The sequence below is a fragment of the Aquarana catesbeiana genome, linkage group LG07 (assembly GCF_042186555.1).
Source record: "Aquarana catesbeiana isolate 2022-GZ linkage group LG07, ASM4218655v1, whole genome shotgun sequence".
In the NCBI taxonomy this organism is placed as follows: domain Eukaryota; kingdom Metazoa; phylum Chordata; class Amphibia; order Anura; family Ranidae; genus Aquarana; species Aquarana catesbeiana.
In genome coordinates, this window is record NC_133330.1 from 324,029,946 (window position 1) to 324,046,655 (window position 16,710).

At 46.8% G+C, this 16,710-nt stretch overlaps 1 protein-coding gene across 2 annotated transcripts in view; it reads left to right on the top strand.

The window, feature by feature from the left end:
- Positions 1 to 5,182: 5,182 nt before the first annotated feature.
- LOC141102582 (uncharacterized) overlaps positions 5,183 to 16,710 on the top strand; it is a 57,680-nt gene continuing 46,152 nt past the window's right edge. The window contains exons 1-3 of one of the 2 annotated variants that reach the window (XM_073591486.1): positions 5,183 to 5,370; positions 7,323 to 7,402; positions 14,707 to 14,858. In XM_073591486.1, coding sequence (XP_073447587.1) covers positions 7,328 to 7,402; positions 14,707 to 14,858 — 227 coding nt within the window. In that variant the 5' untranslated portion in view covers positions 5,183 to 5,370; positions 7,323 to 7,327. The remainder of the gene's footprint in view (positions 5,371 to 7,322; positions 7,403 to 14,706; positions 14,859 to 16,710) is intronic. The other variant, XM_073591487.1, reaches the window with a different exon arrangement.

A 16,710-nucleotide genomic window follows, 5' to 3' on the forward strand; every position in this document is an offset into this window, starting at 1 on the left:
GGGATATAAAGGGGGGCAGTGCTGTGGGGGGGGGGGGTATGTAAAGGGGGGGCAGTGCTGTGGGGGGGGGGTGATGTAAAGGGGGGGCAATGCTGTGGGGTGGGTGTTTGATATGAAGAGGGCAGAGCATACTACTGTGAGGGGGGATTGTGATGTGGGGGGTCAGTGCTTTGTGGGGGATATAAAGGGGGGCAGTGCTGTGGGGGTTTAATATGAAGAGGGCAGAGCATACTACTGTGAGGGGGGGGGGGATTGTGATGTGGGGGGTCAGTGCTTTGTGGGGGATATAAAGGGGGGCAGTGCTGTGGGGGGAGGGATGTAAAGGGGGCAGTGCTGTGGGGTGGGTGTTTGATATGAAGAGGGCAGAGCATACTACTGTGGGGGGGGGGGATTGTGATGTGGGTGGTCAGTGCTTTGTGGGGGATATAAAGGGGGGCAGTGCTGTGGGGGTTTAATATGAAGAGGGCAGAGCATGCTATTGAGGGGGGTTGTGATGTAAGGGGAGGGATGTAAAGGGGGCAGTGCTGTGAGGTGGGTGTTTTGATATGAAGAGGGCAGGGCACATTACTACTGTTGGGGGGAGGGTGTAAAGGTGGCACAGTTCTGTTGGAGGGGGGCGGTGATGTGAAGGGGCAGAGGACAATACTGTGGGGAGGGATGTGAAGGGGCCAAGGACAGTAGTGTGCGACGGGGGGGGGCGATGAATTGAAGGGGATTGAGGACTGCTTTTTAATAAAGAGGGTGCGTGATGTGCGGGGGGGCCTGAGAACACTTCTTTAAAGGGGAAACTGATGTGAAGTGGGGGGGGAGATACTGATGTAAGGGAATGTGATATAGGAGGAGGGGACTGATACAAATGCGGTTCGGACCTCTGTGGGAAGAAAGTTTTTTACTGGTCGGACCTCCGTGAATTTTAATTCAATACCCCTGCTATTGAGGGATAATGTTTTGTTCATATTTCATGTCTGAGGTTTACAACCACTTTAAGTAGTAAAGATAAAACTTTGGGGGTGTCACAATATTTTTGTTTCTTGTAAGAAAGGGGAAACCATGGTAGCCAAAGGGAATTAATTTTGCACAGGCTCCTTTGGCGGAAGGTCCTCCAGAATAGTTCATACCAAACAGAGTGGGTAAAATGATATGGGAGGAAAATACATTTTCCCCGGAATCAGTCTTGCGGTGTCATTTGGGTCCATAAAAAAGCAATGGTCATGGTATTGACTCACCTTAGGATGTTGAACACTTCAGCAGAAAAAATGTACCCATGTATACGCCTACATACATTTACGCAAGACCTTTATGGAACATTGTACTCGGGATCTTTCTGTCCACAAGATCCTGAGTATACATATCCAGTAAATGATTACGTCTGTGTTCAACTTGGCCTAAATGGCCTCAGGATTTCCCAAGAGCAGGAGACAGCATGGCACTCTATGCACCCTCTCTGCAGTGAGCAGTAGGTGGAGGGTATCTTTGCCAAGCCATTTATGGTAGAGTTAGACTTGTGCCTAAATCTACATAATTAGGGGACGTATCATCGCACAGTGGTCATGCGGATACAAGGTAAGTATGTGTGCCACGTCTAATATAAATTGTTTAAAGGACGTAGGAGTGTGGGCAGGCACCAAGACTTTATAGGCACAATAAAGATACTTGTATCATTAAAATTCTAGTTTTATTTCATTTCAAAAAATGGTGTATTAAAAGCAGGGAAAGACAAAGACAGGATAAAACCTTATATAGTAAACATCATTTACAGAATATGCACTCCATACAAAGTAGATCAAGAGACAACGGAGCTATGGGATCAATAAGGGATACAGACAACCTATTGATCTATATAGTTACAGTACATATCGTTGAATCAGCGCCATGTGGTGATGGTAGTCAAGATTCTGTAAAAGATTATGGGCTCGACATGTTGCGCGCTCAAGCGCTTCTTCAGGAGCATATACTACGATAGCCAAATTAATGTGAGGCTATATTTAGAAGCGGGAGGGGGCAGAAGTAACCAACCCTCAGCTGTTTCTCTGTTAGATAGAGGTAGTTCCCAGCAAATAGGTAGAACAGGGGAGAAACAATTGTTGGTCATAAACTGACTCATATGGTTCATCTACATATAAGACCATAATAGTTCCCAGCGATTTATATCCCCAATCTTGCTGAGTCTAGTTGTAGAGAATGTAGGTATGGTAGTTGGTGGTGGAGCGCTGGTGCGCCGTCCCACCACAAATAGTAGTTAGTGCAGATAATGTTGTGCCTAAATCTACCTCACCTCTGAAGCGTGATCTACACATGGATTGCATTTCGGAGGCAATTGACAGGTGTTGAGGGGGCGATGTGATGCTGCCTGTGCACTCAGTTGCAGGGCATTTGTGTGTTTCCCCATTCACCCGAGTGAGTTTTGTTTGGTGGGCTTGCTGATCCCTACATGTCAGGTAGTTTTTGCCACAGGTACTAAGCATCGCAACCACAGCCTATTGCAGCTTTGGGGTGGGAGGTTGGGGGGGTTTTGTTTTTTGTTATTAAAACGTGGCTCAACTGTGCATATATACTGCCCCCCCCCCCCCCCCACACACACACACACACACACACCCCCATCTAAATGAGACCCTAGAGCTGGTTCACACTGGAATGTACGTGTTCCTGTCCGGTTCTGACAGCCATTCATTTGAATGGAATGAGGAGCATGTAGTGCAAGCACCATTTTTCAGATCGCACTGCACCAAGCTGCTTGCTACTATAAGATTTGGTGGTTGCAAATGTGATGTGTTTGGGGTGCCATTAACAATCCATTGGCCAACCCGCTGGTTGGGTCCCTGGCTTGATACCCACTGAAGTTTCCCAATTCTTCACTGTCCCCGGTTGGTGAGAATTCTGCTCCGGTACTTGCTTCCGCTACTCACTGTGGTCCCTGGTAATAAGGTGATTGGTCCCTTAGTGGCGACAGCTTCCCCTCTACCTCCGACCACCACATGTTCTATGGCCGGCAGAACCATCACTTCTGGTTGGACTGCAATCCGCAATCCCAACCCTGCGCTGCTCTCTTGCTCCTGGATAGGCCCTCAGACAGCCTAGCAGCCAGATGTGCCCGGGATAGGCCCAAACTCCGGCCTAGCACCCAGACAGCCATCCAGGTGGAACAGAACCCCCGATTACCTGACTCCACCCAAATATATAGGTTCTCCCAGCAGGCCAAGGGATTTAAGAAAACCCCTGACCATTGGCTGGGATCCCCCATATACCCATAATTTGTTCTTGCATTGCTCTTCTCATATCTAATGCCACCAGGTACCCAGCCAACTAGTGGGGACATCCTAGTAAGGAGAAAAAGAGAAGTGCAGAAATTACGGACTAATGCCCTGTACACACGGTCGGATTTTCCGATGGAAAATGTGTGATAGGACCTCGTTGTCGGAAATTCCGACCGTGTGTAGGCTCCATCACACATTTTCCATCGGAATTTCCGACACACAAAGTTTGAGAGCAGGCTATAAAATTTTCCGACAACAAAATCCGTTATCGGAAATTCCGATCGTGTGTACACAAATCCGACGCACAAAGTGCCATGCTCAGAATAAATTAAGAGATGAAAGCTATTGGCTACTGCCCCGTTTATAGTCCCGACGTACGTGTTTTACGTCACCGCGTTCAGAACGATCGGATTTTCCGACAACTTTGTGTGACCGTGTGTATGCAAGACAAGTTTGAGCCAACATCCGTCGGAAAAAATCCATGGATTTTGTTGTCGGAATGTCCGATCAATGTCCGATCGTGTGTACGGGGCATTAGAAAGAAATCAATTGACCCTCAACAATTAGCCAAGGCAGCTACTGCATACCTGGCAGGTAAATTTAGAAGCAACCCTGCCTAAACACCAGGGTGCTACAGTTGGATCTCTCAGCATACTCAGTGTTACTATTTAGTGTGAATATTGTTGCACTGTAACATGTTTTTTAAATTCTCTCATTTATTGTCATGCACAATGGCTTTGTTACCCGGGAAGTTTTTGGTGCTATGGCGTATATATCCCCACTAAGACAGGAGACTCTGAGACCACGCCCAGGAAGACAGGAGACTCTGAGACCACGCCCAAGAAGACAGGAGACTCTGAGACCACGCCCAAGAAGTCAGGAGACTCTGAGACCACGCCCAATAAGTCAGGAGAGACTAAGACCACACCCACTATAAACAAGGGACTCTGAGACCAGACCCAATATATACAAGCGACTCTGAGACCACACTCATTACAGACAAGGGACTCTAAACCAAGCCCAATAAGACAGGAAACTGAGACCACGCCCACTACAGACAAGGGACCCTGAGACCACACCCACTATAAACAAGGGACTCTGAGACCACACCCAGTACAGACAAGGGACTCTGATACCACGCCCAATACGACAGGAGACTCTGAGACCACGCCCAAGAAGACAGGAGACTCTGAGACCACGCCCAATAAGTCAAGAGAGACTAAGACCACACCCACTACAGAAAAGGGACTCTAAGACCACGCCCACCCTAAACAAGGGACTCTGAGACCAGACCCAGTACAGACAAGGGACTCTGAGACCACGCCCAATACGACAGGAGACTCTGAGACCACGCCCACTGCAGACAAGGGACTCTGAGACCACGCCCAATAAGACAGGAGAGACTGAGACCACACCCAATAAGACAGGAAACTCTGAGACCACGCCCACTACAGACAAGAGACTCCGGGACCACGCCCAATAAGAAAGGAAACTTTGAAACCACGCCCAATAAGACAGGGGACTCTGAGACCACGCCCACTACAGAGAATAGATTTTTGAGACAACGCCCACCAAGAAAACTACAGAGGGGTCTCTAGACCCACTAAGAGAGGAGACCCTGACACCACGCCCACTAAGAAAGAAGACCCTGAGACCACGCCTAATAAGAAAGGGGGACCATGAGGCCACGCCCACTAAGAAAGAAGACCCTGAGACCACGCCCACTAAAAAAGAAGACCCCCCCGAGACCACGCCCACTAAGAAAGAAAACCCTGTGACCATGCCCACTACAGGCAGGATGCTCTGAGACCACGCCCACCACAGGCAGCAGGCTTTGATACCACGCCCAGTAAGTGGTGACGCCCACCCACAATGCTCTATCAGACTGTAGAGAGTAGTGAGGTGACTCTCTCGCTGTACAGTCCAGAGATGAATGTTATTATCCGGGTATTATCCGGGGTTGCTGGGACTCCCTCCCGTCACTGATATGAAGTTGTGATCTCACAATAGCGGCCTCTAGCGGCCATTGATAGTACGGCGTCTCGGTGTCTATGGAGACTGGAGGACGCCGGCGGCGGAGATCATTGAGCCGGGCGATGTGTGACGATCCGAGGAGGTGACACCGCATGGCAGAGCTGGGCAGAGGGGGGAGGTGTACATAGTGCCATGGCAGATCACTGATATACCCGGGGAGGGGGAGGGGGGAGTGTGCTCGGTGTTTACACACAGATCAGTCCGGACTATAGAGGACTATGGAGGATGAAGATCTCATAATATCAGCCAGACGGCTCCTTTATCTTCCACTGTCCCTGATTTATAGGACAGTCCCTCCAACTTCACCCCCTCCCCCCCCAACATCCCAAACACACACATAGATTTATCTACAAAAACATTGATATCATGAAGACATAAAGAACTGGTCACTGGTTGCTGTAAGTTACTGCACATCCTTACCGCTTACTGATTGGTTGCTAGAGGTTACTGCACATCCTTACCGCTTACTGATTGGTTGCTAAAGGTTACTGCACATCTTTACCATGTACTGATTGGTTGCTATAGGTTACTGCACATCTTTACCATGTACTGATTGGTTGCTAGAGGTTACTGCACACCCTTACTGCTCACTGATTGGTTGCTATAGGTTAGTGCACATCCTTACCACTTACTGATTAGTTGCTATATGTTACTGCACATCCTTACCACGTACTGATTGGTTGCTATAGGTTACTGCACATCTTTACCATGTGCTGTTTGGTTGCTAGAGGTTACTGCACACCCTTACTGCTTACTGATTGGTTCCTAGAGGTTACTGCACATCATTAAGCTCACTGGTTGGTTGCTAGAGGTTACTGCACATCCTTACCACTTATCGATTGGTTACTAGAGGTTACTGCACATCCTTATCACTTACTGATTGGTTGCTATAGGTTACTGCACATTCTTACCACGCACTGGTTGCTAGAGGTTACTGCACACCCTTACTGCTGACTGATTGGTTGCTAGAGGTTACTGCACATCATTAACGCTCACTGATTGGTTGCTATCGGTTAATACACATCATTAATGCTCACTGATTGGTTGCTAGGGGTTACAGAACATCATTACAGCTCACTGATTGGTTGCTGAAGGTTACAGCACATCATCTTCTCAGTGCCTGCACACCATGGACTGGGGAGGTGAGGGGACCCATCAATAGGCGGAAAGCTCCTAAGGACTTGTTATTAGCAATGAACAGAGCACACACACCTATGAAGAGTAACTGAGTGTATGTAGGAACAGAGCCCAATGTGAACAGCACCCCCGAACATGGGCTGCCAGTAATAAATAGCTAGTCATGCCGCCTGCAATAGAAGGGCTGCCGGGAATAGAGAAGTCATACAGGACAAGTGAGACTTTCACAAGGTTTATCCTCCCGGAGCAGCTCATTGTCGGGTGTCCAGAGACAGACCTCTCCCTCCTCCGCCGTCACCTTCCTTCCCCACCACCAGCTCAACCCACACAAGTCAGCACAGCCTGGCCAGGCAGAGCAGCACTCCAGAGCCTCACCCTCTGCCCTGCAGACATTGGCTGTGGCCACCCTGCTATCTGAGCCAGGCCACTGCTGTCCGTCTACCATCGGCCGCTGCTGATTGGGCAGGATGCTGTAGACTCCCAGGGTGGAAAGCAAAAGCTGGGAAAACTAATATGCGGGCAGCATGGGTTCAACACAACAACGACCAGGCCTGGGGGGGCAGCTGCCCCTTTTTGTCCCAAATTAAAGACGGCCCTGAATATACCTCAAAAGCTGCAAGTTTGGAGTTGCTCTGACCCAGTCGTCCAGCCATTACAATTTAGAGCTCGTCAAAATCCTTTTGCTTCTGCTTTCAACACATCAGCTTCAGGGACAACATGTTCACCTGCTTCCTAATATGTCCCACCTACTTTCAGATGCCGTTGTCACAAGACAATCAAAGTCACCCACTTTACCTGTCAGTGGTCATAGTGTTATGGATGATGGGTGTAGACTGATATGTACTTACCTGGTTATAGATCTCCTGTAATGCATTCTGTTCCATTTCCTTCTTCTAGGAGAAATGACTCAGAGGATCTTGCTGGGGTTTGATGCCTTGGATAAGTATTCACGAGACATCCTGGCCAAGCATGCCAAGGTGGGTTGTCTGTAGTGCCCACTGTGCCCAGCATGGTAACATGAAAACTAAATTCACACAATTGGCAGCAGATTTAAATCTGACCTCTGGCCTTCCCTTTAGTCTTGCACAGTTGTACATAGGGTTGCCACCTGTCCAGGATTCACCCGGACAGTCCGGGTTTTTGAATCATGTGCCCGGGTTTCAGGTTGACCGAAACCCGGAAACACATTATTCAGATTGGACTGCGGCTCCCCAAGTAACCCAGATACTCACACAAATCTGTTGCCATCCAGGAGCTGCGGGCAGCTGTCCGGGGGGCAGGTTTGGCATTACTAGGGGGGGGTAGGGCAATTTTGTCAGCAAGAGCAATTTGGCCACGCCCACTGCGCTGCGGCACGCTATGCGCACAGCATTACTGCGCACACCGAACTCCTTGTTCGGGTTTGGCTCGAAGAAAAGGTGGCAACCCTAGTTGTACAGGCTCCTCTATATGACTTGCTGCACAACGCACATTGTGAGAGGCTGGCAGTGTGCAGTGAAATCAGAATAAGCAATTCCAGTGCAGGAGAGGAGCCTGTAATGTGCAAGACTGAAGGGAAGACTAGAGGTCAGGTTTTAACAAAGTATATCTGTAAATACACTATATTACCAAAAGTATTGGGACACCTGCCTTTACATGAACTTTAATTGCATCCCAGTCTAATGCTGGCCACACACTATATACGAAAAATCTGCCGAACCCATTTTCGAAAAACGAACATTCGGTCCTAAGCGCAAACGATAGTGCCATCATGTAATGACCGATAAATCGTTCAGTGGACATAAATGAATGCATTTTTTGTTTGTTTTTTTTACATATACCCGGTGCAGACAGTTCGGACCACATTAACCTTTCAATTCATCGTTCGTTCGGCAGAAAATTTCCAAACTTGTCCTTCGTTTTTTTCGGCTCAAAAATGTCTCAATGATTATCGATTTTGTGCCCATTAATGAACGAACTATCTAAATGACCAAATTTCGGCTGATTTTTCGTATAGTGTATGGCCAGCCTTAGTCCGTAGGGTTCAATATTGAGTTGGCCCACCCTTTACTGCTATAACAGCTTCAACTCTTCTGGGAAGACTGTCCACAAGGTTTAGGAGTGTGTCTATGGGAATGGTTGACCATTCTTCCAGAAGCGCATTTGTGAGGTCAAGCACTGATGTGGATGAGAAGGCCTGGCTCACAGTTTCCGCTCTAATTCACCCCAAAGGTGTTCTATCGGGTTGAGGTCAGGACTCTGTACAGGCCAGTCAAGTTCCTCCACCCCAAACTCGCTCATCCATGTCTTTATGGACCTTGCTTTGTGCACTGGTGCGCAGTCATGTTGGAACAGGAAGGGGCCATCCCCAAACTGTTCCCACAAAGTTGGGAGCATGAAATTGTCCAAAATGTCTTGGTATGCTGACGCCTTAAGAGTTCCCTTCACTGGAACTAAGGAGCCAAGCCCAACCCCTGAAAAACAACCCCACATCATAATCCCCCCTCCACCATAACGATTTGGACCAGTGCACAAAGCAAGGTCCATAAAGACCTAAAAAGAACACCTTTGGGATGAATTAGAGCGGAGACAGCGAGCCAGGCCTTCTCGTCCAACATCAGTACCTGACCTCACAAATGCGCTTCTGGAAGAATGGTCAAACATCCCCATAGACACACTCCTAAACCTTGTGGACAGCCTTCCCAGAAGACTTGAAGCTGTTATAGCAGCAAAGGGTGGGCCAACTCAATATAGAACCCTACGGACTAAGACTGGGATGCCATTAACCTCTTCAGCCCCGGAAGATTTTACCCCCTTCCTGACCAGAGCACTTTTCCCGATTCGGCACTGCGTCGCTTTAACTGACAATTGCGCAGTCGTGCGACGTTGCACCCAAACAAAATTGACGTCCTTTTTTTCCCACAAATAGAGCTTTCTTTTGGTGGTATTTGATCACCTCTGCGGTTTTTATTTTTTGCGCTATAAACTAAAACTAAAAAAAAAAGAGCGACAATTTTGAATAAAAAGGCAATATTTTTTGCTATAATAAATAGCCCCCAAAAATATATAAAAAAAAACTATTTTTTTCCTCAGTTTAGGCCGATACGTATTCTTCTACATATTTTTGATGAAAAAAGTCGCAATAAGCGTACATTGACGTTTGCGCAAAAGTTATAGCCTCTACAAAATAGGGGATAGTTTTATGGCATTTTTATTATTTTTTTTTTTTTTTTTTTTACTAGTAATGCGATCTGTGATTTTTGGAAGGAGTGAACACCGCTCCAGGAACTCTTGATAGGCCAACAGTAAATCAATCTCGGTTTAGAGGCCACAGGTGCTGGCTTGATGCTGATCGCAATAGGCATGAATGGATTCTGGACAGCCGCAATCAAATAATAGCCTTATTTATTGAAAAATGCACATCAAAATTCAAAGGATCACAGCAGACAACAACGAGCTGACGTTTCGCACTGGCGTCAGTGCTTACTCATAGCTCATGATGTGCATTTTTCAATAAATAGGGCTATTATTTGAGTGCGGCTGTCCAGAATCCATTCATGCCTATTGGGATCTGCGATTTTTATTGGGACTGCAACATTATGGCGGACACGGCGGACAATGTTGACACATTTTTGGGATCATTGTCATTTATACAGCGATCAGTGCTATAAAAATGCATTGATTACTATAAAAATGTCACTGGCAGGGAAGGGGTTAACATTAGGGAGGGCGATCGAGGGGTTAATTGTGTTCCCTAGTGTATGTTCTAACTGAAGGGGGGATGGGACTGTGTAGGGGAAGAGATAGATCGTCTGTTCATACTATCGTATGAACAGACGATCTGTCACTTCTCCCCTCAGAGAACACACACAGATCCCGGTTCTCCGTGTGCGATCGCGGGAGCCCGGCGGTGATCGCGACCACCGAGCACTCGCATCGGCTCCGTGGGCGAGCAGGGGGGGCGCCACAGGGCAAAGCGACGTTACGTAACGTCGTTTCGCCCAGCCGTGCCATTCAGCCGCAGTACAACTGCGGCGGCTGGTCGGCAAGTGGTTAAAGTTCATGTGCTTGTAAAGGCAGGCGTCCCAATACTTTTGGTAAGATGGCGTATGTCTTTTTATTCTTTGAAACCAAACTGTGTCTCCCTTGATGCGGTTGTCTATACAGGACACAGGCACGGTGTGATGTACACATAGCACAGGTTTTCTATTATACTGTGATTGCAGAGCGAGGCGAGTACGGATGTGTAGGTGTCCGGGTGTGACCCAGTTTCTGTAGTAGCAGCGTGCGACCACAAGTCTCAAAGATGGCGCGACTTAAACCGGGCGTCGGCCTCTATTTCGGGCCACTTCGATAAACAGGAACTTCAGTCTTGTTTTAAAGACTTAAAGGTCAGCAGCTGCAAATACTGACTTTTAAAAAACAGACACGCAGCAGCCCAGCACTGTCTTTAGTGGAGCCGATCCTTCACTGGGCTTCAGATTCCCGGTGCCGCCATATTGGATGTGGGACCTGGATGTGACTTCCTGCTGTCTTATAGCCAATGTTAATTTTGGCAGCAAATTTCAATTTAGTTTTAGTCTTAGGACTAAAATTGCATTTTTATTTTATTTTTATTTTATGTTTTTTTATTTATTTATTTTATTTTATTTTAGTCGACTAAACCTCCAGGACATTTTAGTAGACTAAAATAGATTTTAAACTCATTTTAGTCATCTAAAATCTAATGGGTGTAGTTAAAGTGGGGTTCCACCCAAAAAAAAAAAAAATACATGAAAAATCTTAAAAAAAAATTTAAAAAAACATTTGGATATTTTTTTTTTTTACTCCCCTCTAAATGCCTGTTGCTAGGGGGTCCCTCATAGTCTGCCTCTTCCAGTGCCTGGGCTGGTGACATCACTTCCCCCTCGGCACAGGAAGGGCTCCGCTCTGCACCCTCCCTCCTGTCAATCATCTGGGACCCATTACAGGTCCCAGGTGACTGAGCGGCCAATCACGGCGCGTGGCGCCCCTCGCGCATGCGCAGTGGGTGCCGGGCTGTGAAGCCACAGCCGGGCGCGCACAGTTGCAATGCCGGCGCCGCTGAACGGAGGGGGAGACGAGCGGGGCTTCGATCCCCCGCATCGCTGGACCCAGGGACAGGTAAGTGTCCAATTAAAAGTCAGCAGCTGCAGTATTTGTAGCTGCTGACTTTTATTTTTTTATTTTTTTTTGACTGGACCCCCTGGGTGGAACTCCTCTTTAAATTGTAATGCATTATTTAAGCATTTCTCTACAATTTCCAAACTTATTATATACCGCTGGAGTGAAAAATCGAATATGTTATCATTTATGGTATTAAGATATGAACATGCAATGCAGACCAGTGTTAATTTTTACAATCAAATTTCAATTTAGTTTTAGTCTTTTGACTAAAATGGCATTTTAGTTTTAGTCGTATTTTAGTCATCTCAATCGTTTTAGTCGTATTTTAGTCAACTAAAATGGTATTAAGTTAGTCGACTAAAATGTTTTACGCTTTTAGTCGACGAAATTAACACTGCTTACAGCCGACTCCTCGCTGCGCATGCACAAGACTGCTCTTTGCTTTCAGTCGCATGTAAAATTCGACAGGCTGGTTGTACCCAAGGGTGCATTCAGCTCGCCCATTCATGGTTCAAATCCTGGCCGTGCCCCCGCTGAACCAGCCGAAATTTGACCCGTCTATGGTCGGTTTTAGCGTGGGCGGGGGAGGAGAATGAGCAGAACTTTCCCTTTTAAGTGAACTAAAGTGTTTTAGAAAGAGTGGGGAAGGAATAGAACCTCTGGAGGATTTTTACTCTTATCTAGTAGGATCTGTTAGCGGGATTTCCGTCACGTCCTGTCCTGGTGACAACAAATTTCACCAGGGAGGAAGTGAAGGAAAATCTGCAGCAGGGACACAAACACCATTTATTTTTTTTAAATAGGGGAAGGATACTTTAGCCTTGACTGTTGTCAGCTTTTTATTGCTTTTTTACCCTTTATACACAGTCTTCTGGGTTAAGAAGCCAGGTGGCATTCAACCTAAAAGACTGAGGACATCTTGTGGAGAAGTAGAAGTACTGCAAGTGCTGAAGTGAGAACTGTCTGGGAAAACGATGTGGCCAATGGCGACCAACTTTACAGCTTTTCATTAACACAGACAGTGGGAAGCAACTAGTCATTCAGCCATGCTTTAAACCAGGGATATGCAATTAGCAGACCTCCAGCTCTTGCAAAACTACAAGTCCCATCATGCCTCTGGCTCTGGGTTTCATGCTTGTGGCTGTCAGAGTCTTGCTATGCCTCATGGGACTTGTAGTTCTGCAACAGCTGGAGGTCTGCTAATTGCATATCCGTGCTTTAAACACTTAAGGACCGGGCCTATTTTTTACACTTGGTGTTGGTGTTTTTTGCTAGAAAATTACTTATAACCCCCAAACGTTATGTATTTTTTTCAGACACCCCAAAGCAGTGATGGTGAACCTTGGCACCCCAGATGTTTTGGAACTACATTTCCCATGATGCTCATCTACACTGCAGAGTGAATGAGCATCATGGGAAATGTAGTTCCAAAACATCTGGGGTGCCAAGGTTCACCATCACTGCTCTAGGGTGTCTGAAAAAAATATATAATGTTTGGTGGTTATAAGTAATTTTCTAGCAAAAAAAAAAAACATCACTGCCCTAGAGAATAAAATGGCGGTCGTTGCAATACTTTATGTCCCACCATATTTGCGCAGCAGTCTTACAAACGCATTTTTTTTGGAAAAAATACACTTTCTTCAATTAAAAAATAAGAAACAGTAAAGTTAGCCCATTTTTTTATATTGTGAAAGATAATGTTATGCTGAGTAAATGGATACCCAACATGTCACGCTTCAAAATTGCACCCGCTCGTGGAATGGCGACAAACTTTGACCCTTAAAGATCTCCATAGGCAAAGTTTAAAAATTTCTACAGGTTACCAGTTTTGAGTTACAGAGGAGGTCTTTTGCTAGAATGATTGCTCTTGCTCTAACGATCGCGGCGACACCTCACATGTGTGGTTTGAACACCGCCTACATATGCGGGCACGACTTACGTAGATGCTCGCTTCTGCGTGCGAGCATGGCGGGACGGGGCGCTTTAAAACATTATTTTTTTCTTATTTATTTTACTTTTTATTTTTTTATTTTTACACTGTCTCTTTTAAAAAAAATGGATCACTTTTATTCCTATTACAAGGAATATAAACATCCCTTGTAATATAAACATCCCTTGTAATATAAACATCCCTTGTAATAGAAAAAAAGCATGACAGGACCTCTTTAATGTGAGATCTCATATTTACACCTAAAGCGGAGTTCCGCCCAAATTTTTTTTTTTTAAAGTCAGCAGCTACAAATACTGCAGCTGCTGACTTTTAAAATATGGACACTCACCTGTCCAGGGAGCCCGCGATGTCCTCACCCGGAGCCGACCGGTCCCTCTGCTCGCGGGTGGAGGCGCCGCCATCTTCAGTAAGGGAATCAGGAAGTGAAGCCTTGCGGCTTCACAGCCTGGTTCTCTACTGCGCAGGCGCAAGTTGCACTGTGCGTCCTCACTGGTCCCTGCTGTCTTTTGGGACCTGTGTGTCTCCCAGAAGACAGCGGGGGGGGCGGAGGAGGGGGCCGGACATGGCGGCCTGCGGCGATCAATGCCCAGAAGTGGGAGCAAATACCTGGATTAGACAAGTATCTGCACTCCCCTCCTCCCTGAAAGGTGCCAGATGTGACACCGGAGGGGGGGATGGATCCGAAAAGCGGAAGTCCCATTTTTGGGTGGAACTCCCCTCTAAATGAAAAAAAAAAAATAAATAAGTCTTTTTTTTTTTTTTTATAAAAAAAAAAAAAAGTGCCCTTTAAGACCAAGTGAGGTTTGACGTAGCTTCCGTCATCCAATGGTATGGAGCCGAGTGGGGGGCAATCTTTCCCTCGCTCGACTTCCAGCCTCTAAAGGGGAAAGGATCGTACTGTCTCCGCCCCTACCGGCGGCTCCAGCAAGCGGCGGAGATGACCAAGACGCGGTGGGAGGGGGGGGGGGTGGTCACATCTCCCGCTGCCGATAAAAGTGATCTCGCAGCGAATCCGCCACTGAGACCACTTTTATCTGAAAGAGGACCGCCCGCTGTTTTTAAAAAAAATAGCGGTGTTATGGCAGCTATCTGCTGCCATAACAACGGTATTCAACGTCAAAGTAGCGACGTACAACGACGGCGGGCGGTATCAGGCTCCTTCCCTGTTCTGTTTGAAATTCTTTTGTTATCTTTTTATTTTTCTAGAAGCAGACCCTGAGCTGCCTGCAAGGTCTTCGCTCCCTACAGATTCCCTTGACTTTCGACTTTGGACTGGAAGGTGATCAAGACGCAGACAGAGAGTCAGCCCGCAGCAAACCGCCGCTAGAAATAAAGATGCCTGCAGCATTGTCTCCAAGGTAGGCTGGATTTTTTAGAACAACTTGTATCATAAAGTAAACTTGTGCTAAAAGAAATATGGACACCACCGGGGACCTACTTCTGAAAATACAACTTGCCTGGCTGACCTAATACCATTGTTAAGCCTAGAACAGGCATGCAGCAAAAGCAATCCAAGAGAAATGAGAACTTCTGATGTGCACGCTTGTTCTGAGCCCGTGCCTCGTGAGAGCACTGAATCACCGTGACAGCCAGGCAATAAGCATTTTAAGAAAGTGTCAGCAATGGCAGCCTCCATGTTTCTCCCAGTAGAGGCTTCCCACTTCAGCCCCGGAAGATTTACCCCCCCCATGACCAGGCCACTTTTTGCGATACGGCACTGCGTAGCTTTAACTGACAATTGCGCGGTCTTGCAACACTCTACTCAAACAAAATTGATGTCCTTTTTTTCCCCCCACAAATAGAGCTTTCTTTTGGTGGTATTTGATCACCTCTGTGGTTTTTATTGTTTGCACTATAAACAAAAAAAGAGCGACAATTTTGAAAAAAAACAAAACAATGGGGTTATTTACTAAAGGCAAATCCACTTTGCACTGCAAGTGCACTTGTAAGTGCAGTCGCTGTAGATCCGAGGGGTAGATCTGAAATGAGGGGAAGCTCTGCTGATTTTATCATCCAATCATGCGCAAGCAAAAATTCCCTTTTTTATTCCACTTGCATGTCCCCCTTTAGATCTACAGCCACTGCACTTGAAAGTGCACTTGTAGTGCAAAGTGGATTTGCCTTTCGTAAATAACCCTCACTATTTTTTACTTTTTGCTATAATACATATCCCCAATTTTAATTTTTGTTAAAAAAAATACAAATTTTTTCAGCAGTTTAGGCCAAAGTGTATTCTTCTACATATTTGTGGTAAAATAAGTCGCAATAAGTGTATATTGATTGATTTGCGCAAAAGTTATAGCGTTTACAAAATAGGGGATAGATTTATGGCATTTTTACTATTATTTTTTTTTTTTTACTACTAATGGCGGCGATCTGCGATTTTTTGCGGGACTGCGACATTGCAGCGGACAGATCGGACACTTTTGACACTTTTTTGGGACCAGTGACATTTATAAAGCGATTAGAGCTAAAAATAGCCACTGAATACTGTATAAATGTCACTGGCAGGGAAGGGGTTAACACTAGGGGGGCGATCAAGGGGTTAAGTGCTCTCTAGGGAGGGATTTCTAAGGCCCCTTTCACACTGGGGCGGTGGGTGCGTTGGCAGTAAAGCACCACTGTTTTTAACGTCTCTTTACCGTCAATTTGGCGGCGCTATTCTTCCGCCTCGGGGGCTTTTACCCCCCAGTTGCGGCCGAGAAAGGGTTAAAACCACCGCAAAGCGCTGCTGCAGCAGCGCTATGCCGGCGGTATAACCGCACTGCCCCATTGATTTCATTTGAATTCCTTCACCGCTCCAAAGATGCTGCTAGCAGGACTTTTTTTTACCGTCCTGCCAGCGCACCTCTCCAGTGTGAAAGCCTTCGGGGCTTTCGATTGGAGACACAGCAGCGGCTCTTTCAGGGTGCTTTGCAGGCGCTATTTTTAGCATTATAGCGCCTGCAAAGCGCCCCAGTGTGAAAGGGGTCTAACTATGGGGGGTGGGGGGACTGGCAGGGAGTAGAGAGACATCGCTGTTCCTAATCACTAGGAACAGCAGATCTGTCTCCTCTCCCTGACAGAACGGAGATCTGTCTGTTTGCATTGACAGGTCCCCGTTCTGTCTCTCTCAGGAGCGATCGTGGGTGTCCGGCGGACATCGCGGCCGCCGGCCACGCGCATCGGCTCCAACGGCGCATGAAAGCTAAGACTATTTAAAGGGCCGCT